The 22,172-nt window shown below is 54.4% G+C and overlaps 1 protein-coding gene across 1 annotated transcript in view; it reads left to right on the top strand.

Annotated features, from left to right (window-relative positions):
* LOC135057435 (guanylate cyclase 2G-like) overlaps positions 1–22,172 on the top strand; it is a 213,686-nt gene that overhangs the window by 167,502 nt on the left and 24,012 nt on the right. Inside the window, exon 19 of the mRNA XM_063963329.1 lies at positions 8,057–8,249. Coding sequence (XP_063819399.1) covers positions 8,057–8,249 — 193 coding nt within the window. The remainder of the gene's footprint in view (positions 1–8,056; positions 8,250–22,172) is intronic.

Below are 22,172 nucleotides of genomic sequence, written 5' to 3'. Positions count from 1 at the left end.
TTCCAATTACGCCACACAGTACTGCAACTTTATTTATTGATCATGCGATAGTGTCCATAATTAATTAATTTTACATCCTACAGCAGTATCACTTTACCTTATAAACGTTACTCCTCACAGTAGAGCCCCTTATTCACATTACATCACACTGAATTGCTCCTTATTCACATTACACCACACCCTATTACTCTTTATTCATATTAGAAGACACAGTAGTGCCCTTTCTGTACGCAACGCCACATAGTAGAGCACCTTATACACATAATGCCACACATTAGTAATGCATTTATACACAATTCCACACAGTAATGCCCCTTACACATATGAGACACATTATTAATGGCCTTATAAACATAATGCACTTACACATTATGACAACCTTTATTAATGCCCTTTTACACATAATGTCCCTTACACATATGCCGCACATTATTAATGCCCTTATACAAATAATGACACACATAGGGGTATATTTACTAAGGTCCCGATTTTGACCGAGATGCCGTTTTTTCTTCAAAGTGTCATCTCGGTCATTTACTAAACTCAAATCACGGCAGTGATGAGGGCATTCGTATTTTTTTGGAAGTCCTGAAAAAAAAATACGAATGAATACACCATCGGTCAAATACGCCAGCAAATTAGCAGAACTCGGTCATTTACTAAAAAGTGCAAATCTCAAAATAGCCAAACACTGCCGTGAAAAATTACAAATCGTAAAAAAGTGCTAAAAAAAAACAGACCTGCTTTTTTGAGCCGTGATTGGATAGGCATGCATGGATCCATGAGATCCGTGCATGTATATCAGTGGGAAGGGGTGGGAAAGTGTTAATTTTAACAAAAAAAATTGCGTGGGGTCCCCCCTCCTAAGCATAACCAGCCTCGGGCTCTTTGAGCCAATCCTGGTTGCAGAAATATGGGAAAAAAATTGACAGGGGTTCCCCCATATTTAAGCAACCAGCATCGGGCTCTGCGCCTGGTCCTGGTTCCAAAAATACGGGGTACAAAAAGCGTAGGGGTCCCCCGTATTTTTGAAACCAGCAGCGGGCTCCACTAGCTGGACAGATAATGCCACAGCCGGGGGTCACTTTTATACAGTGCCCTGCGGCCGTGGCATCAAATATCCAGCTAGTCACCCCTGGCCGGGGTACCCTGGGGGAGTGGGAACCCCTTCAATCAAGGGGTGTGTCCCCCCCCAGCCACCCAAGGGCCAGGGGTGAAGCCCGAGGCTGTCCCCCCCATCCAATGGGCTGCGGATGGGGGGCTGATAGCCTTTGTTTGAAGTTATGAATATTGTTTTTAGTAGCAGTACTACAAGGCCCAGCAAGCCTCCCCCGCAAGCTGGTACTTGGAGAACCACAAGTACCAGCCTGCGGCGGAAAAATGGGCCCGCTGGTACCTGTAGTACTACTACTAAAAAAATACCCCAATAAAGACAGAAGACACACACCGTGAATGTATAACTTTAGTACATACATACATACCAACATATTACTTAAACCTAATAATAAGAAAATTAAAGCTAATCGGTTGCCCTGGGTGAATCACTATAATACTGCTAGTGCTGAGATTGCTGGTGTAACAAGAAATTTATGGCCCATTTTGTCCACAGATTATGATCTTAATTTAACAGAGACGACCGTTATGCCATGTTACACACGTGGACGTAACATTAAAGATTGGGTGATGAAGACTGACATAACAGGGATTCAGTCACTTCAGAGTGAGCAGAACAGATTTTTATCCTTAAAGAAGGGATGCTTTAAATGCCTTAATTGTGTTACGTGTAGATCCTTAATTGTCGGTAAATATTTCTCCCATCCATTCAGTGGTAAAAGATATGAAATCAAACATCGAGTCACATGTACCACTAAATATATTATTTACATGATTGTTTGCCCCTGTGGCAAAAATTATATAGGTAAAACTGACCGTACCCTAAGAGAACGGATGGCAAATCATAAAATGGCAATAAGAAACGCACTTTCCACTGGTAATAGTGACCAACCACTGGCACGGCACTTTGTAAATGCCGGCCATAGCCTAGCATCTTTAAAATACATTATTATAGATCATGAGCCAGCAAAGTTGCGGGGAGGAGATCGATCAGTGCGCTTGTTACAAAGGGAATCCAGATGGATCCATGAACTAGGGACATTGGCCCCTAGAGGCCTTAACGAAACATTGGTATTACATTGTTTTTTGTGATTGTTAGATGTCGTGCTTCTTTAATGCAATTTTTGTGGATAGCAATATCATTTTGTATGTATATTTTTCATGCAATTTTTTCATTCAATAATTCATTGCTTAATACTATCGTTTATTGTATATGATATACTAGTTATACGGCAATGAGTTTCTGTGAGGTGATTACGGATTGTGCAGGTGGCAATGTTACACATCTGTTTTTAATGATTTTGTTTGTAATGTTACCATGGTGATGCAAGGAACGGGAGTGAACGTCACTAGTGGGCGTCCGCATCCTGGGACTGCACGCCAGGTGATACACGTGGTGGGGAGTCTATTTAAGGTAAATGTTTGTATCATTTGTTATACCTGATGACGGAGGGAAATTAAAGCTCCGAAACGTTGTAAACTACTCTGCTTGACTGGTTTATTTCTCTGAGTGCCGCCGCACATTGCTTCTACATACCAACATACATACATACTTACCTTATGTTCACACGAGGGTCGGTCCTCTTCTCCAGTAGAATCCATGGGGTACCTGTTGAAAAAATTATACTCACAAAATCCAGTGTAGATCGGTCCTCTTCTGCTGGAAATCCATTTGTAATCCACGTACTTGAGAAAATAAAAAAACGCATAACCGACCACGCACTGAAAGGGGCCCCATGTTTTCACATGGGACCCCTTTCCCCGAATGCCAGAAACCCACTTTGACTTCTGTCTAAGTGGGTTTCTTCAGCCAATCAGGGAGCGCCACGTTGTGGCACCCTCCTGATCAGCTGTGTGCTCCTGTACTGACTGACAGGCGGCACCCAGCAGTGTTACAATGTAGCGCCTATGCGCTCCATTGTAACCAATGGTGGGAACTTTTGACTCAGCGGTGAGGTCAATTTCGGTCAACCGCTGAGCAAAAAGTTCCCACCATTGGTTACAATGTAGCGCATAGGCGCTACATTGTAACACTGCCGTGTGCCGCCTGTCAGTCAGTACAGGAGCACACAGCCGATCAGGAGGATGCCACAACGTGGCGCTCCCTGATTGGCTGAAGAAACCCACTTAGACATAAGTCAGAGGGGGTTCCTGGCATTCGGGGAAAGGGGTCCCATGTGAAAACATGGGGCCCCTTTCAGTGCGTGGTCGGTTATGCGTTTTTTTATTTTCTCAAGTACGTGGATTACAAATGGATTTCCAGCAGAAGAGGACCGATCTACACTGGATTTTGTGAGTATAATTTTTTCAACAGGTACCCCATGGATTCTACTGGAGAAGAGGACCGACCCTCGTGTGAACATAAGGTAAGTATGTATGTATGTATGTTGGTATGTATGTATGTATTAAAGTTATACATTCACGGTGTGTGTCTTCTGTCTTTATTGGGGTATTTTTTTAGTAGTAGTACTACAGGTACCAGCGGGCCCGTTTTTCCGCCGCAGGCTGGTACTTGTGGTTCTCCAAGTACCAGCTTGCGGGGGAGGCTTGCTGGGCCTTGTAGTACTGCTACTAAAAACAATATTCATAACTTCAAACAAAGGCTATCAGCCCCCCATCCGCAGCCCATTGGATGGGGGGGACAGCCTCGGGCTTCACCCCTGGCCCTTGGGTGGCTGGGGGGGGAACCCCTTGATTGAAGGGGTTCCCACTCCCCCAGGGTACCCCGGCCAGGGGTGACTAGCTGGATATTTGATGCCACGGCCGCAGGGCACTGTATAAAAGTGACCCCCGGCTGTGGCATTATCTGTCCAGCTAGTGGAGCCCGGTGCTGGTTTCAAAAATACGGGGGACCACTACGCTTTTTGTCCCCCGTATTTTTGGAACCAGGACCAGGCGCAGAGCCCGATGCTGGTTGCTTAAATATGGGGGAACCCCTGTCCATTTTTTCCCCATATTTTTGCAACCAGGATCGGCTCAAAGAGCCCGAGGCTGGTTTGCCTTAGGAGGGGGGACCCCACGCAATTTTTTTTAAACATTTAAACTATTTTTTTTTTTTTAACAAGGTGCACAATGAAGCCCAGCACGGATCTCTCAGATCCGGCCGAGATTCATTGTATTAAAGTCGGCAGTGTTTTACAATTCACTCACGTAAAACACTGCCAAAAAAAACGAATGACATCGACATCGGAAAACCCGAAAATGCAAAATATGGCAGCTTAGTAAATTAGTCGTAATAAATTCAAAAAGTTGCAATTTTACACTTTCGATGTCATTCGTGATTGAACTTTGACCTATTTCGGAAAATTACGAATGTTAGTAAATATACCCCATAGTGCCCCTTGCACATTATTAATGCATTTTTACAAGACAAACATAATGCTCCTTACACATATTCTGAACACTACTGCACAACCAACCCACTCACATGCACACAGCACTCACACTGCCACTAACACTGTGACCTCTACCTCTGCTTGAATACAGATGTGTCCTCATAAATCTTGCCTCTGTGCTAATGTCGGGCACCTTTTTTTTAAAATGGAAATTCATGTTATTTGCATTGCTATGTAGCTAGGATGCACAAGCAGCTTCTGCTGATTAAACTGATATGCAGCATGCCTATATACTGTGTGAGACTGTGGCTGTATCTGCATATGAAATGGTACACATAGAATATAGGCATGCCGCATATCATTTTAATCAGCAGAAGCTGCTGATGCCCCTAGGCATATCAAATGCCCTAGGCAATTGCCTAGTTTGCCTATGCCTGTGACCGGCTCTGATACTACGCACACCAATACAGTGGTTGAGCTTTTTAATATCACATTTATTCAGTACACTTTGTTAATTTTTTTATTTTATTTTATTACTTTTTTTCACTTGCACATATTTCGTAAGCTTTAACGCATACCAATAAAAGTTATATTTTAGACCATTGGTCATCTCCCCTTTGGGGGTTGACTACTTTAAGTATATATTAGTGTATCCGTTTCTGTGTATGCCCTATGAAGGAATACCCCTTTTTTCTCTTTGGCAGTATAGACTTACACAGAAGTTTGACAATCGACCGATCTACGTCCAATGTTTACGATTTTCCTGCTTTTGTATGTAAGAGGAGGATGTGATATGCTGACATGGGGATCTCTAAGCACAAGATGGCGCCCGAGTCATTAGCATATTTTTGCAATTGCATATTTTTTTCGTATTCTTTTTGTATTTTTCCATAGGTGTTATTTTAAGCCATTTACCAGTTTAATTCAATGTGCGTTTACCCCTTAGTATAAAGCATTGCAATTGGTATTAGAGAAGCAAGCGTTTGCGGTGGCGCAGTGATTTGCATGCTGACTCGTAACACTGAGGTTTTGGATTCAATTCCCACCAAGGCCTTCTCTGTGTGTAGTTTCTATGTTCTACCTATGTTTCCATAGCTTTCCTCCCATCATTCAAAAACATACTGGTAGGTTAATTGGCGCCTGAAAAATAAATAGTGTGTATGTGTGCCCATGTGATAGGGGATATACTGTAGATTGCAAGCTCCACTGGTGCAGGGACTGATGTGACTGATGGAATTATTCTCTGTAAAGTGCTGTAGAATATCTGTATCCATATGAATAACAACAAAGGAGATATGTATAACTGACATGTAATGCTAATTCATACTTTACCAGTAGATGTCGCTGTTGTGCTGGGATGCAGTGGCTTCGCTTTCATGCAACATTAGCTCTATGGGGGTAATTCAGAGTTGATCACAGCAGCAAATTTGTTAGCAGTTGGGCAAAACCATGGCGGTCATTCCGACCCGATCGCACGCTGCAGTTTGTGGCAGCGCAGCGATCGGGTCGGAACTGCGCATGCGCCGGCGCCGCAGTGCGCCGGCGCATGGCAGTCATCGTTGCCTAGCGAGCGCCTCTGAGACAGAGGCGGTCGCTGGACGGGAGGGGGCTGGACGGCAGCGTTATGCCACCGTTTAGGGGGCGCAGTCCAGGGCACTGACATGCGGGGCGGACTAGCCCTGTGCTGGGCGTCCCCCCGCATGTCAGGGAAGATGATCATAGCTGTGCTAAATTTAGCACAACTAAGTTCAACTCGGAATGACCCCCCATGTGCACTGCAGGTGGGGCAGATGTAACCATTCCCAGAAAACGGTCAGTTGACACCCACAAACGCCTTCTTCCTGTCAATCTCTTTGCGATTGGCTGTGCGAATGGATTCTTCATAAAATCCATCGCCCAGCACCGATCCGCTTTGTACCCGTATGACGCGCCTGCGCATTGCGGTGCATACGCATGTGCAGTTTTACCAAGTTTTGACCTGATCGTAGCGCTGCAAAAAATAGCTAGCGTGCGATCAACTCGGAATGACCCCCCATAAAGTGGAGAGAGATAAAGTACCAACCAATCAGCTGCTAACTGCCATGTTTGCAGACTGTGTTTGAAAAATGACAGCTGATTGGTTGGTACTTTATCTCTAGGTGTATGTAATGTATCGGCCATGCTCTGTATGTCTGTGAGGATAGTTGTGTCAGTAGGAGATAGAAAGGATATACAAAGATATGCAACAGGGTAGACACACCAGGAGGGGTAAAACAAATGATTGATGACCTAGGTAGGCTTGAGAAATGGTCAAGAACGTGGCAACTACAGATTAGTGCTAAAAAATGCAAAATCATGCACTTGGGTCTCAAAAACCCAAAGACTAAAGACAGTGGCATAAGTTCATCTCAGTGGCCCGGAGGACTTGTTACACTGACGGCAGATACCTTTACTGATATAGATATTTGCTCCTGTACAGGAAGCATGAGAATTCTAACTATATGAAGTCACATGTAATTGTCAGAGAGTAACTTCATTTAGTTAGAATTCTCATGCTTCCTATACAGGAGCAAATAGCTTCACCAGTATGGTGTTTGCTTTAGTGTAATGGGTTGTGGGTTCTAATCCTGAGTATGACACTTGTAAAATGTGTGACTTGTAAGGTGCAGGGAGAAGTGAGGAAGTCGGCCACTGAAGAGATAGCGGCAGGTATCAATTAACTTAACCGATTGGTGTCACAGAATGGGAGGAGAGGTGCCCCCTTCAGAGCAGGAGCCCGGCGGCAGATGACTCTGTTGCCTCCCAGAGTTACGCCTCTGGCTAAATATAGTATCAAGGGTACTACAATGGAAACTACTGAGGAGGAAAGAGATTTAGGAGTCACTATTTCAAGTGACTTGAAGGCAGGAAAGCAATGCAACAAAGCAATGAGAAAGGCAAGTCAGATGCTTGGTTGCATAGGGAGAGGAATCAGTTGCAGGAAAAAATAAGTAATAATGCCACTGTATAGGTCATTGGTACGGCCCCATCTAGAATATTGTGTCCAGTTCTGGAGACCATATCTCCAGAAGGATATAAATACATTAGAGAGTGTACAAAGAAGGGCAACTAAAATGGTGCATGGCCTACATCACAAAACATACCCAGAAAGGCTAAAAGATCTTAACATGTATAGTTTGGAGGAGAGAAGGGAAAGGGGGACATGATAGAATAGAAACTTTCACATATACCAAGGGTTTTAACAAAGTTCAGGAGGGAAACATTCTCCAAATGAAGAGAAGCAATAGGACACGAGGACATGCACTGAGACTGGAGGGGGGGAGGTTCAGGGGAAATTTAAGGAAAAATTACTTCACAGAAAGGGTAGTGGACAAGTGGAATAGCCTCCCATCAGAGGTGGTAGAGGCTAAGACTGCATAGCAATGTAAACATGCTTGGGACAGGCATATGAATATCCTTACAAAGAATTAAGGTTCAATAAAGGTTGAGATTACCTAAAGGATAATAAAAAGGGGCAGACTAGATGGGCCAAGTGGTTCTTATCTGCCATCACATTCTATGTTTCTATGTTTCTATGAGATACGGGTGGGATTATTCTTCAGGTCACCCTGTTCATTCTCCATATTCAGCTTCATTGCAGAGCAGCTGATGGCCGGTAAGTCGGTGGAACCTGAGAGCTTCAGCTCGGTCACGGTCTTCTTCTCAGACATTGTGGGGTTCACCACCCTCTGCTCCTCCAGTCTCCCGCTGCAGGTGGTGGATTTGCTGAATGATCTGTACAGTCTGTTCGACGATATCATCAAAGCCTATGATGTATATAAGGTATGGCAACCTACCTCACTCCTGCTGCGGGGTAATAGAGAAATGCTTTCCTATAGGAGGAACAGTACCGCCAGCTGGACGACAACATAAAGATCACAATGTAGATTGCGTCATTGTTTACATAGCTCTGTGCTATTATATAATATAGCTCTGTGCTATTATACGTATAATATAGCTCTGTGCTATTATATAATATAGTTCTGTGCTATTATACGTATAATATAGCTCTGTGCTATTATATAATATAGTTCTGTGCTATTATACGTATAATATAGCTCTGTGCTATTATATAATATAGTTCTGTGCTATTATACGTATAATATAGATCTGTGCTATTATATAATATAGTTCTGTGCTATTATACGTATAATATAGCTCTGTGCTATTATATAATATAGCTCTGTGCTATTATACATATAATATAGCTCTGTACTATTATATAATGCTTTGTGCTATTATACATATAATATAGCTCTGTGCTATTGCTGTATATATGGTAATATAATTCTAGACATGTCTGTTATCAGCATATAATAATTATACCCCATTGTAGCCTGTCCTAGTTTGGTATACATTTTTAGTGTAGTTTTATATTACAGTTTAGTAACGGACCATTGACTTGCATACATTTTGCATCTCATTATCCAAGTTCCAAATGACTTTTTGGCCTAGTTTATTATGTACTGTACGGTATATAATTTGACTTTAATGGGGGGAGAGTGCACATATTCACAGGACATTTTCGCAAATAGACAAAAGTTCTATTTGACATAAATTCCACTCACAACCTGCAATGTGCCAGCAAGAGAGACCTGCATCATCCATAATAATAGAATCTCAGTTATATACATGTGCAACACATGGTAAGCCACCAGCCCCAGCAAGGCGTCTCTGCTCTGGTGGTCCTACACTACATTATATAATAGCCCCACTTAGTAATTTGGCGCGCCTCACCCCCCAAAAAAAAAAATAATAATAATAATAATAATAATAATAAATAAATAAAAATTAAGTTAAAGGTTAAAAATTATTCTCAATGCACTGCATAGTAGTAGTCCTCATTAACATTACACCACCCCACAGGGGAGAGAGGGATGATGGAGAGAGATGGAGGAGAGGGAGAGAGAGGGGTGAGGGAGAGAGAGAGAGATGGAGGAGAGGGTTGAGGAAAAGAGATGGAGAAGAGGGAGATAGATAGATAGATAGATAGATAGATAGATAGATAGATAGATAGATGAGAGAGATGGGGAGAGGGGTGAAGGAGAGATGGGAAAGATAAGAGAGAGGGGGTGAGGTAGAGGGAGAGATAGAGGAGAGAGAAGGGGTGAGGGAGAGATGGGAGAGAAAAGAGAGAGAGGGGGTGAGGTAGAGGGAGAGATAGAGGAGAGAGATGGGGGAGAGGGGTGAGGGAGAGATGAAAAAGATAAGAGAGAGAGGGTGGTGAAGTAGAAGGACAGATAGAGGAGAGAGATGGGAGGGGCGAAGGAGAGGGGGGGAGAGAGAGAGAGAGAGAGAGAGAGAGAGAGGAGAGAGATGGGGAGAGTGTTGAGGGAGAGAGAGGGGTAAGGAAGAGAGATGGGTAGAGGAGAGAGATGGGATAGAGAGATGGGAGAGAGGGGTGAGGGAGAGATGGGAGAGAGAGATGGGAGAGAGAGGAGAGATGGAAGAGAGAAGAGAGAGATGGGGAGAGAGAGAGAGAGAGAGAGGAGAGAGATGGGAGAGAGGGGTGAGGGAGAGAGGAGAGATGGGAGAGATAGGGGGTGAGGTAGAAGGAGAGATAGAGGAGAGAGGGGTGATGGAGAGATGGGAGAGAGAGAGCGGAGAGATGGGTGAGAGAGATGGGAGAGAGAAGAGAGGGGTGAGAGAGAGAAGAGAGGTAGAGGAGATAGAGAGGAAAGAGAGAGAGAGGGGGATGGAAGAAAGGGATGAGGGAGAGATGGGAGAGAGAGGGTGAGGGAGAGAGAGAGAGCGAGAGGAGATGGGTGATGGAGAGATGGGAGAGAAAGGAGAGGTGTGAGAGAGAGAGGGGTGAGGGAGAGATGGGGAGAGAGAGGGATGAGGGAGAGATGGGGGAGAGAGGGGTGGCATGCACTTCTACATAACCCTCCAATAAGATGTGTGGTGCCAGACAGGTATAGGGGTGTCAGGACTGTCATTCCATACGATGCCCAGCCCCTGCAGGAGAGGTATGAGAAAGAGAGGGGTGAGGGAGAGATGTGAGTGAGAGCGAGAGAGGAGATGGGTGAAGGAGATAGAGAGAAGAGAAATAAAGGAGATAGAGATGAAAGAGAGAGAGAGGAGAGAGATAGGAGAGAGAGGGGTGAGGGAGAGAGAGCGAGAGGAGAGATGGGAGAGCGAGATGGGTGATGGAGAGAGGGTAGAGAGAAGAGAGGTGGGAGAGGGGTGAGGGAGAGATGGGGAGAGAGAGGGGTGAGGGAGAGATGGGGAGAGAGAGGGGTGAGGGAGAGATGGGGGAGAGAGAGGGGTGAGGGAGAGATGGGGAGAGAGAGGGGTGAGGGAGAGATGGGGGAGAGATGGAGGGAGAGATAGGTGAGGGAGAGATGGTAGAGAGAGGAGAGGTGTGAGAGAGAGAGGGGTGAGGGAGAGATGGGGAGAGAGAGGTGGGAGGGAGAGATGGGGAGAGAGGGGTGAGGGAGAGATGGGGGGGAGAGAGGGGTGAGGGAGAGCGAGAGAAGAGAGAAAGAGGATATAGAGAGGAAAGATAGAGAGAGGAGAGAGGGGTGAGGGAGAGAGAGCGAGAGAAGAGATAGGAGAGAGGGGGGGGTAGAGGGAGAGATAGAGGAGAGAGAGAGGGGGGTGAGGGAGAGAAGAGAGATAGAGAGGGAAGGGAGAGAGAGGAGAGAGTGGTGAGGGAGAGATTGGAGAGAGAGGTGGGATGGAGAGATGGTAGAGAGAGGAGAGGGATGAGGGAGAGATGGGGGAGAGGGAGGGGTGAGGGAGAGATGGGGGAGGGAGAGATGGGGGAGAGAGGGGTGAGGGAGAGATGGGGAGAGAGAGGGATGAGGGAGAGATGGGGGAGAGATGGTAGAGAGAGGAGAGGTGTGAGAGAGAGAGGGGTGAGGGAGAGATGGGGAGAGAGAGGTGGGAGGGAGAGATGGGGAGAGAGAAGGGGGAGGGAGAGATGGGGGGAGAGAGGGGTGAGGGAGAGATGGGTAGAGAGAGGGGTGAGGGAGAGATGGGGGGAGAGAGGGGTGAGGGAGAGATGGGGAGAGAGAGTGGTGAGGGAGAGATGGGGAGAGAGGGGTGGGAGGGAGAGATGGGGGAGAGGGAGGGGTGAGGGAGAGATGGGGGAGAGAGAAGGGGGAGGGAGAGATGAGGGGAGAGAGGGGTGAGGGAGAGATGGTGAGAGGGGTGAGGGAGAGAGGGGTGAGGGAGAGATGGGGAGAGAGAGTGGTGAGGAAGAGATGGGGGAGAGAGGGGTGAGGGAGAGATGGGGAGAGAGAGGTGGGAGGGAGAGATGGGGGAGAGAGGGGTGGGAGGGAGAGATGGGGGAGAGGGAGGGGTGAGGGAGAGATGGGGGAGAGGGAGGGGTGAGGGAGAGATGGGGGAGAGAGAAGGGGGAGGGAGAGATGGGGTAGAGAGGGGTGAGGGAGAGATGGGGAGAGAGAGGTGGGAGGGAGAGATGGAGAGAGAGAGGTGGGAGGGAGAGATGGGGGAGAGCGGGGTGAGGGAGAGATGGGGGGAGAGATGGGGAGAGAGAGTGGTGAGGGAGAGATGGGGGAGAGAGGGGTGAGGGAGAGATGGGGAGAGAGAGTGGTGAGGGGGAGAGGGGTGAGGGAGAGATGGGGAGAGAGAGGTGGGAGGGAGATGGGGGAGAGAGGGGTGGGAGGGAGAGATGGGGAGAGGGAGGGGTGAGGGAGAGATGGGGGAGGGAGAGATGGGGGGAGAGAGGGGTGAGGGAGAGAAGGGGAAAGAGAGTGGTGAGGGAGAGATGGGGGAGAGAGGGGTGAGGGAGATATGGGGAGAGAGAGGGGTGAGGGAGAGATGGGGGAGAGATGGAGGGAGAGAGGGGTGAGGGAGAGATGGAGAGAGAGAGTGGTGAGGGAGAGAGGGGTGAGGGAGAGATGGGGAGAGAGGTGGGAGGGAGAGATGGGGGAGAGAGGGTGGGAGGGAGAGATGGGGGAGAGGGAGGGGTGAGGGAGAGATGGGGGAGAGAGAAGGGGGAGGGAGAGATGGGGGGAGAGAGGGGGGAGGGAGAGATGGGGATAGAGAGGGGTGAGGGAGAGATGGGGGAGAGATGGGGGGAGAGAGGGGTGAGGGAGAGATGGGGAGAGAGAGAGTGGTGAGGGAGAGATGGGGGAGAGAGGGTGAGGGAGAGATGGGGAGAGAGAGGGGTGAGGGAGAGATGGGGGAGAGATGGGGGGAGAGAGGGGTGAGGGAGAGATGGAGAGAGAGAGTGGTGAGGGAGAGAGGGATGAGGGAGAGATGGGGAGAGAGAGGTGGGAGGGAGAGATGGGGGAGAGAGGGGTGGGAGGGAGAGATGGGGGAGAGGGAGAGATGGGGGAGAGAGAAGGGGGAGGGAGAGATGGGGGGAGAGAGGGGGGAGGGAGAGATGGGGGAGAGAGGGGTGAGGGAGAGATGGGGAGAGAGGGGGGTGAGGGAGAGATGGGGGAGAGATGGGGGGAGAGAGGGGTGAGGGAGAGATGGGGGGAGAGAGGGGTGAGGGAGAGATGGGGGAGAGAGGGGTGAGGGAGAGAGAGGTGGGAGGGAGAGATGGGGGAGAGAGGGGTGGGAGGGAGAGATGGGGAGAGGGAGGGTTGAGGGAGAGATGGGGGAGAGGGAGGGGTGAGGGAGAGATGGGGGAGAGAGAAGGGGGAGGGAGAGATGGGGGAGAGAGGGGTGAGGGAGAGATGGGGAGAGAGGTGGGAGGGAGAGATGGGGAGAGAGAGGTGGGAGGGAGAGATGGGGGAGAGAGGGGCGAGGGAGAGATGGGGGAGAGAGGGGGGAGGGAGTGATGGGGAGAGAGAGTGGTGAGGGAGAGAGGGGTGATGGAGAGATGGGGAGAGAGAGGTGGGAGGGAGAGATGGGGGAGAGAGGGGTGGGGGGGAGAGATGGGGGAGAGGAAGGGGTGAGGGAGAGATGGGGGGAGAGAGGGGTGAGGGAGAGATGGGGAGAGAGAGGGGTGGGGGAGAGATGGGGGAGAGATGGGGGAAGAGAGGGGTGAGGGAGAGATGGGGAGAGAGAGTGGTGAGGGAGAGATGGGGGAGAGAGAGTGGTGAGGGAGAGATGGGGGAGAGAGGGGTGAGGGAGAGATGGGGGAGAGAGGGGTGAGGGAGAGATGGGGAGAGAGAGGTGGGAGGGAGAGATGGGGGAGAGAGGGGTGGGAGGGAGAGATGGGGGAGAGGGAGGGTTGAGGGAGAGATGGGGGAGAGGGAGGGGTGAGGGAGAGATGGGGGAGAGAGAGATGGGGGAGAGAGGGGTGAGGGAGAGATGGGTGAGGGAGAGATGGGGAGAGAGGGGGGTGAGGGAGAGATGGGGGAGAGAGGGGTGAGGGAGAGATGGGGAGAGAGGGGGGTGAGGGAGAGATGGGGGAGAGATGGGGGGAGAGAGGGGTGAGGGAGAGATGGGGGGAGAGAGGGGTGAGGGAGAGATGGGGGAGATAGGGGTGAGGGAGAGAGAGGTGGGAGGGAGAGATGGGGGAGAGAGGGGTGGGAGGGAGAGATGGGGAGAGGGAGGGTTGAGGGAGAGATGGGGGAGAGGGAGGGGTGAGGGAGAGATGGGGGAGAGAGAAGGGGGAGGGAGAGATGGGGGAGAGAGGGGTGAGGGAGAGATGGGGAGAGAGGTGGGAGGGAGAGATGGGGAGAGAGAGGTGGGAGGGAGAGATGGGGGAGAGAGGGGCGAGGGAGAGATGGGGGAGAGAGGGGGGAGGGAGTGATGGGGAGAGAGAGTGGTGAGGGAGAGAGGGGTGATGGAGAGATGGGGAGAGAGAGGTGGGAGGGAGAGATGGGGGAGAGAGGGGTGGGAGGGAGAGATGGGGGAGAGGAAGGGGTGAGGGAGAGATGGGGGGAGAGAGGGGTGAGGGAGAGATGGGGAGAGAGAGGGGTGGGGGGAGAGATGGGGGAAGGAGAGGGGTGAGGGAGAGATGGGGAGAGAGAGTGGTGAGGGAGAGATGGGGGTGAGAGAGTGGTGTGGGGAGAGATGGGGGAGAGAGGGGTGAGGGAGAGATGGGGGAGAGAGGGGTGAGGGAGAGATGGGGAGAGAGAGGTGGGAGGGAGAGATGGGGGAGAGAGGGGTGGGAGGGAGAGATGGGGGAGAGGGAGGGTTGAGGGAGAGATGGGGGAGAGGGAGGGGTGAGGGAGAGATGGGGAGAGAGAGATGGGGGAGAGAGGGGTGAGGGAGAGATGGGGAGAGAGAGGTGGGAGGGAGAGATGGGGAGAGAGAGGTGGGAGGGAGAGGATGGGGGAGAGAGGGGCGAGGGAGAGATTGGGGGAGAGAGGGGTGAGGGAGAGATGGGAGAGAGTGGTGAGGGAGGAGAGGGGGTGAGGGAGAGATGGGGAGAGAGAGTGGTGAGGGAGAGATGGGGGAGAGAGGGGTGAGGGAGAGATGGGGAGAGAGAGGTGGGAGGGAGAGATGGGGGAAGAGGGGTGGGAGAGATGGGGGAGGGAGAGATGGGGGGGAGAGAGGGGTGAGGGAGAGATGGGGAGAAAGAGTGGTGAGGGAGAGATGGGGGAGAGAGGTGTGAGGGAGAGATGGTGAGAGAGAGGGGGTGAGGGAGAGAGGGGTGAGAGGGAGAGATGGGGGAGAGAGGCGCGTGGGAGGATGGGGGGAGAGAGAGGGGTGAGGGAGAGATGGGGGGAGAGGGGGGTTGAGGGAGAGATGGGGAGAGAGAGTGGTGAGGGGGAGAGAGGGGTGAGGGAGAGATGGGGAGAGAGAGTGGTGAGGGAGAGATGGGGGAGAGAGAGGTGAGGGAGAGATGGGGAAGAGAAGTGGGAGGGAGAGATGGGGGTGAGGGGGTGGGAGGGAGAGATGGAGGGGTGAGGGAGAGATGGGGAGAGAGAAGGGGGAGGGAGAGATAGTGGTGAGGGAGAGATGGGGGAGAGAGGGGTGAGGGAGAGATGGGGAGAGAGAGGGGTGAGGGAGAGATGGGCGGAAAGAGGGGTGAGGGGAGAGATGAGGAGAGAGGGGTGGGAGGGAGAGATGGGGGAGAGAGTTGGGAGGGAGAGATGGGGGAGAGAGAGGGGGTGAGGTAGATATGGGGGGAGAGAGGGGTGAGGGAGAGATGAGGAGAGAGGGGTGGGAGGGAGAGATGGGGGAGAGAGGTGGGAGGGAGAGATGGGGAGAGAGAGGGGTGAGGGAGAGATGGGGAGTGATGGGGAGAGAGAGGTGGGAGGGAGAGATGGGGGAGAGAGGGGTGAGGGAGAGATGGGGGAGAGAGGGGGTGGGAGGGAGAGATGGGGAGAAGATGGCTGATGGAGAGATGGTAGAGAGAGGAGAGGTGTGAGAGAGGGGTGAGGGAGAGAGATGCGGGAGGGAGATATGGGGAGAGAGGGGTGAGGGAGAGATGGGAGAGGTGGTGGGAGAGATGGGAGAGAGAGGGGTGAGGGAGAGATGGGGAGAGAGGGGGTGAGGGAGAGATGGGGTGAGGGAGAGATGGGGGAGAGAGAGGTGGGAGGGAGAGATGGGGAGAGAGAGGTGGGAGGGAGAGATGGGGAGAGAGGGGTGGGAGGAGAGAAGAGGGGGGGAGAGAGATGGGGAGAGAGAGGGGTGAGGGAGAGATGGGAGAGAGAGATGGGGGAGAGAGGGGTGAGGGAGAGATGGGAGAGAGGTGGGAGGGAGAGATGGGAGAGAGAGGGGGTGAGGGAGAGATGGGGGAGAGAGGGGTGAGGGAGAGATGGGGGAGAGAGAGGTGGGAGGGAGAGATGGGGGAGAGAGGGGTGGGGAGAGATGGGGGAGAGAGGTGGGAGGGAGAGAGGGGTGAGGAGAGATGAGGAGAGAAGGGTGGGAGGGAGAGATGGGGAGAGAGAGAGGAGATGGGAGAGATGGGGGGAGAGAGGGGTTGGAGGGAGAGATGGGGGAGAGAGGGGTGAGGGAGAGATGGGGGAGAGAGGGGTGAGGGAGAGATTGAGGAGAGTGAGGGGTGAGGGGAGAGGTGTGAGAGAGAGTGGGGTGAGGGAGAGATGGGGGGAGAGAGAGGGGTGAGGTAGAGATGGGGAGTGAGAGGTGGGAGGGAGAGATGGGGGAGAGAGAAGGGGGAGGGGAGGCATGGGAGGGAGAGATGGGGGAGAGATGGGAGAGAGATGGGGGAGAGGTGGGAGGGAGAGATGGTGGAGAGAGAGGGGTGAGGTAGAGATGGGGAGAGAGAGGTGGGAGGGAGAGATGGGAGAGAGAGAAGGGGGAGGGAGAGTGGGGGAGAGAGAGGGGTGAGAGGGAGAGATGGGGGAGAGAGAGGGGTGAGGTAGAGATGGGGAGAGAGAGGTGGAGGGAGAGAGGGGGTGAGGGAGAGATGGGGGAGAGAGAGGGATGGGGGGAGAGAGAAGGGGGAGGGAGAGATGGGGGGAGAGAGGGTGAGGAGAGATGGGGAGAGAGAGGGGGGAGAAAGGGGTGAGGGAGAGATGGGGAGTGAGAGATGGGGGAGAGAGGGGTGGGAGGGAGAGATGGGGAGAGAGAGGGGTGAGGGAGAGATGGGGAGAGAGGGGGTGGAGGGAGAGATGGGGAGAGAGGGGTGGGAGGGAGAGATGGGGGAGAGAGGGGTGGGAGGAAGAGATAGGGAGAGAGAGGGGTGGGAGGGAGAGATGGGGAGAGAGGGTGGGAGGGAGAGATGGGGAGAGAGGGGTGGGAGAGATGGGAGGAGAGAGAGGTGGGAGGGAGAGATGGGGGAGAGAGAGGGGGTGAGGGAGAGATGGGGAGAGATGGGTGGGAGGGAGAGATGGGGAGAGAGAGGGGTGAGGAGAGAGATGGGGAGAGAGGGGTGGGAGAGATGGGGAGAGAGGGGTGGGAGAGAGAGATGGGGAGAGAGGGGTGGGAGGGAGAGATAGGGAGAGAGAGGGGTGAGGGAGAGATGGGAAAGAGGGGTGGGGAGGGAGAGATGGGGAGAGAGGGGTGGGAGGGAGAGATGGGGAGAGAGGGGTGGGAGGGAGAGATGGGGGAGAGAGAGGTGGGAGGGAGAGATGGGGGAAAGAGGTGGGAGGGAGAGATGGGGGAGAGAGAGGTGGGAGGGAGAGATGGGGGAGAGAGAGGTGGGAGGGAGAGATGGGGGATGGGGGAGGGAGGGGTGGGAGGGAGAGATGGGGGAGGGAGGGGTGATGGAGAGATGGGGTAGGGAGGGGTGGGAGGGAGAGATGGGGGAGGGAGGGGTGAGGGAGAGATGGGGGAGGGAGGGGGTGGGAGGGAGAGATGGGGGAGGGAGGGGTGATGGAGAGATGGGGTGTAGGGAGGGGTGGGAGGGAGAGATGGGGAGAGAGAGGTGGGAGGGAGAGATGGGGAAGAGAGAGGTGGGAGGGAGAGATGGGGGAGAGAGGGGTGGGAGGGGGAGATGGGGGAGAGAGGTGGGAGGGTGAGATGGGGGAGAGAGGTGGGAGGGAGAGATGGGGAGAGAGAGGTGGGAGGGAGAGATGGGGTAGGGAGGGGTGGGAGGGAGAGATGGGGAAGAGAGAGGTGGGAGGGAGAGATGGGGGAGGGAGGGGTGAGGGAGAGATGGGGGAGGGAGAGATGGGGGAGGGAGGGAGAGATGGGGGAGGGAGGGGTGAGGGAGAGATGGGGGAGGGAGGGGTGGGAGGGAGAGATGGGGGAAGAGAGGTGGGAGGGAGAGATGGGGGAGAGAGAGGTGGGAGGGAGAGATGGAGAAGAGAGAGGTGGGAGGGAGAGATGGGGTAGGGAGGGGTGGGAGGGAGAGATGGGGAAGAGAGAGGTGGGAGGGAGAGATGGGGGAGGGAGGGGTGAGGGAGAGATGGGGGAGGGAGGGGTGAGGGAGAGATGGGGGGAGGGAGGGGTGGGAGGGAGAGATGGGGGAGGGAGGGGTGAGGGAGAGATGGGGGAGGGAGGGGTGGGAGGGAGAGATGGGGAAGAGAGAGGTGGGAGGGAGAGATGGGGGAGAGAGGGGGCGAGGGAGAGATGGGGGGAGAGAGGGGGGAGGGAGTGATGGGGGAGAGAGGAGTGGTGAGGGAGAGAGGGGTGATGGAGAGATGGGGAGAGAGAGGTGGGAGGGAGAGATGGGGGAGAGAGGGGTGGGAGGGAGAGATGGGGGGAGAGGAAGGGGTGAGGGAGAGATGGGGGGGAGAGAGGGGTGAGGGAGGAGATGGGGAGAGAGAGGGGGTGGGGGAGAGATGGGGGAGAGATGGGGGAAGAGAGGGGTGAGGGAGAGATGGGGAGAGAGAGTGGTGAGGGAGGAGATGGGGGGAGAGAGAGTGGTGAGGGAGAGATGGGGGGAGAGAGGGGTGAGGGAGAGATGGGGGAGAGAGGGGTGAGGGAGAGATGGGGAGAGAGAGGTGGGAGGGAGAGATGGGGGAGAGAGGGGTGGGAGGGAGAGATGGGGGAGAGGGAGGGTTGAGGGAGAGATGGGGGAGAGGGAGGGGTGAGGGAGAGATGGGGGAGAGAGAGATGGGGGAGAGAGGGGTGAGGGAGAGATGGGTGAGGGAGAGATGGGGAGACAGAGTGGTGAGGGAGAGAGGGATGAGGGAGAGATGGGGAGAGAGAGGTGGGAGGGAGAGATGGGGGAGAGAGGGGTGGGAGGGAGAGATGGGGGAGAGGGAGAGATGGGGGGAGAGAGAAGGGGGAGGGAGAGATGGGGGGGAGAGAGGGGGGGAGGGAGAGATGGGGGAGAGAGGGGTGAGGGAGAGATGGGGAGAGAGGGGGGGTGAGGGAGAGATGGGGGAGAGATGGGGGGAGAGAGGGGGTGAGGGAGAGATGGGGGGAGAGAGGGGTGAGGGAGAGATGGGGGAGAGAGGGGTGAGGGAGAGAGAGGTGGGAGGGAGAGATGGGGGAGAGAGGGGTGGGAGGGAGAGATGGGGAGAGGGAGGGTTGAGGGAGAGATGGGGGAGAGGGAGGGGTGAGGGAGAGATGGGGGAGAGAGAAGGGGGAGGGAGAGATGGGGGAGAGAGGGGGTGAGGGAGAGATGGGGAGAGAGGTGGGAGGGAGAGATGGGGAGAGAGAGGTGGAGGGAGAGATGGGGGAGAGAGGGGCGAGGGAGAGATGGGGGGAGAGAGGGGGGAGGGAGTGATGGGGAGAGAGAGTGGTGAGGGAGAGAGGGGTGATGGAGAGATGGGGAGAGAGAGGTGGGAGGGAGAGATGGGGGAGAGAGGGGTGGGAGGGAGAGATGGGGGAGAGGAAGGGGTGAGGGAGAGATGGGGGGAGAGAGGGGTGAGGGAGAGATGGGGAGAGAGAGGGGTGGGGGAGAGATGGGGGAGAGATGGGGGAAGAGAGGGGTGAGGGAGAGATGGGGAGAGAGAGTGGTGAGGGAGAGATGGGGGAGAGAGAGTGGTGAGGAGAGATGGGGGAGAGAGGGGTGAGGGAGAGATGGGGGAGAGAGGGGTGAGGGAGAGATGGGGAGAGGAGAGGTGGGAGGGAGAGATGGGGGAGAGAGGGGTGGGAGGAGAGATGGGGGAGAGGGAGGGTTGAGGGAGAGATGGGGGAGAGGGAGGGGTGAGGGAGAGATGGGGGAGAGAGAGATGGGGGAGAGAGGGGTGAGGGAGAGATGGGTGAGGGAGAGATGGGGAGAGAGGGGGGTGAGGGAGAGATGGGGGAGAGATGGGGGAGAGAGGGGTGAGGGAGAGATGGGGAGAGAGGGGGGTGAGGGAGAGATGGGGGAGAGATGGGGGAGAGAGGGGTGAGGGAGAGATGGGGGGAGAGAGGGGTGAGGGAGAGGGAGATGGGGGGAGATAGGGGTGAGGGAGAGAGAGGTGGGAGGGAGAGATGGGGGAGAGAGGGGTGGGAGGGAGAGATGGGGAGAGGGAGGGTTGAGGGAGAGATGGGGGAGAGGGAGGGGTGAGGGAGAGATGGGGGAGAGAGAAGGGGGAGGGAGAGATGGGGGAGAGAGGGTGGAGGGAGAGATGGGGAGAGAGGTGGGAGGGAGAGATGGGGAGAGAGAGGTGGGAGGGAGAGATGGGGGAGAGAGGGGCGAGGGAGAGATGGGGAGAGAGAGGGGGGAGGGAGTGATGGGGAGAGAGAGTGGTGAGGGAGAGAGGGGTGATGGAGAGATGGGGAGAGAGAGGTGGGAGGGAGAGAGAGATGGGGGAGAGAGGGGTGGGAGGGAGAGATGGGGGAGAGGAAGGGGTGAGGGAGAGATGGGGGGAGAGAGGGGTGAGGAGAGATGGGGAGAGAGAGGGGTGGGAGGGAGACGATGGGGGAAGAGAGGGGTGAGGGGAGAGATGGGGAGAGAGAGTGGTGAGGGAGAGATGGGGGAGAGAGAGTGGTGAGGGAGAGATGGGGAGAGAGGGGTGAGGGAGAGATGGGGGAGAGAGGGGTGAGGGAGAGATGGGGAGAGAGAGGTGGGAGGAGAGATGGGGGAGAGAGGGGTGGGAGGGAGAGATGGGGGAGAGGGAGGGTTGAGGGAGAGATGGGGGAGAGGGAGGGGTGAGGGAGAGATGGGGGAGAGAGAGATGGGGGAGAGAGGGGTGAGGGAGAGATGGGGAGAGAGAGGTGGGAGGGAGAGATGGGGAGAGAGAGGTGGGAGGGTGAGATGGGGGAGAGAGGGGCGAGGGAGAGATTGGGGGAGAGAGGGGTGAGGGAGAGATGGGGAGAGAGTGGTGAGGGAGAGAGGGTGAGGGAGAGATGGGGAGAGAGAGTGGTGAGGGAGAGATGGGGGAGAGAGGGGTGAGGGAGAGATGGGGAGAGAGAGGTGGGAGGGAGAGATGGGGGAAAGAAGGGGTGGGAGAGATGGGGGAGGGAGAGATGGGGGGAGAGAGGGGTGAGGGAGAGATGGGGAGAAAGAGTGGTGAGGGAGAGATGGGGAGAGAGGTGTGAGGGAGAGATGGTGAGAGAGTGGGTGAGGGAGAGAGGGGTGAGAGGGAGAGATGGGGGAGAGAGGCGCGAGGGAGAGGATGGGGGGAGAGAGAGGGGTGAGGGAGAGATGGGGGGAGAGGGGGGTGAGGGAGAGATGGGGAGAGAGAGTGGTGAGGGGGAGAGAGGGGTGAGGGAGAGATGGGGAGAGAGAGTGGTGAGGGAGAGATGGGGAGAGAGAGGTGAGGGAGAGATGGGAGGGAAAGAGAAGTGGGAGGGAGAGATGGGGGAGAGAGGGGTGGGAGGGAGAGATGGAGGGGTGTGAGGGAGAGATGGGGAGAGAGAAGGGGGAGGGAGAGATAGTGGTGAGGGAGAGATGGGGGAGAGAGGGGTGAGGGAGAGATGGGGAGAGAGAGGGGTGAGGGAGAGATGGGGAAAGAGGGCGTGAGGAGAGATGAGGAGAGAGGGGTGGGAGGGAGAGATGGGGAGAGGAGTGGGAGGGAGAGATGGGGAGAGAGAGAGGGGTGAGGTAGAATGATGGGGGGAGAGAGGGGTGAGGGAGAGATGAGGGAGAGGGGTGGGAGGGAGAGATGGGGAGTGTGGTGGGAGGGAGAGATGGGGAGAGAGAGGGGTGAGGTGAGAGAGAGGGAGTGTGGGGGAGGTGAGAGGGTGGGAGAGGAGAGTTGGGGGAGTGAGGGGGTGGGAGAGAGTGGGGGAGTGTGTGGGCGGTGAGGTGGGAGTGATGGGGGTGAAAGAGGGCTGAGGGTGTGATGGGGTGAGAGAGGAGTGGGGTGTGAGGGGGTGTGGGGGAGGAGGGAGGGTGTGTGGGGGAGTAGGGGGTGAGGGTGTGTGGGGTGTGGGGGGAGGGTGTGTGTGCGCGAGAGGGGAAGACGAGAAGTGGGGGGTGGGGTGTGTGTGTGAGAGAAAGAAATAAGAGACACTGAGAGAAGATACAAAGCAGAGAAACAGAGAGCAAGAAACGCATGAGCGAGACGAAAGATAAAAGAGAGAATATAAGAGAAGAGAGAG

Source organism: Pseudophryne corroboree, chromosome 3 (assembly GCF_028390025.1).
Source record: "Pseudophryne corroboree isolate aPseCor3 chromosome 3, aPseCor3.hap2, whole genome shotgun sequence".
In the NCBI taxonomy this organism is placed as follows: domain Eukaryota; kingdom Metazoa; phylum Chordata; class Amphibia; order Anura; family Myobatrachidae; genus Pseudophryne; species Pseudophryne corroboree.
This window is presented reverse-complemented; position numbering and strand designations above follow the sequence as displayed.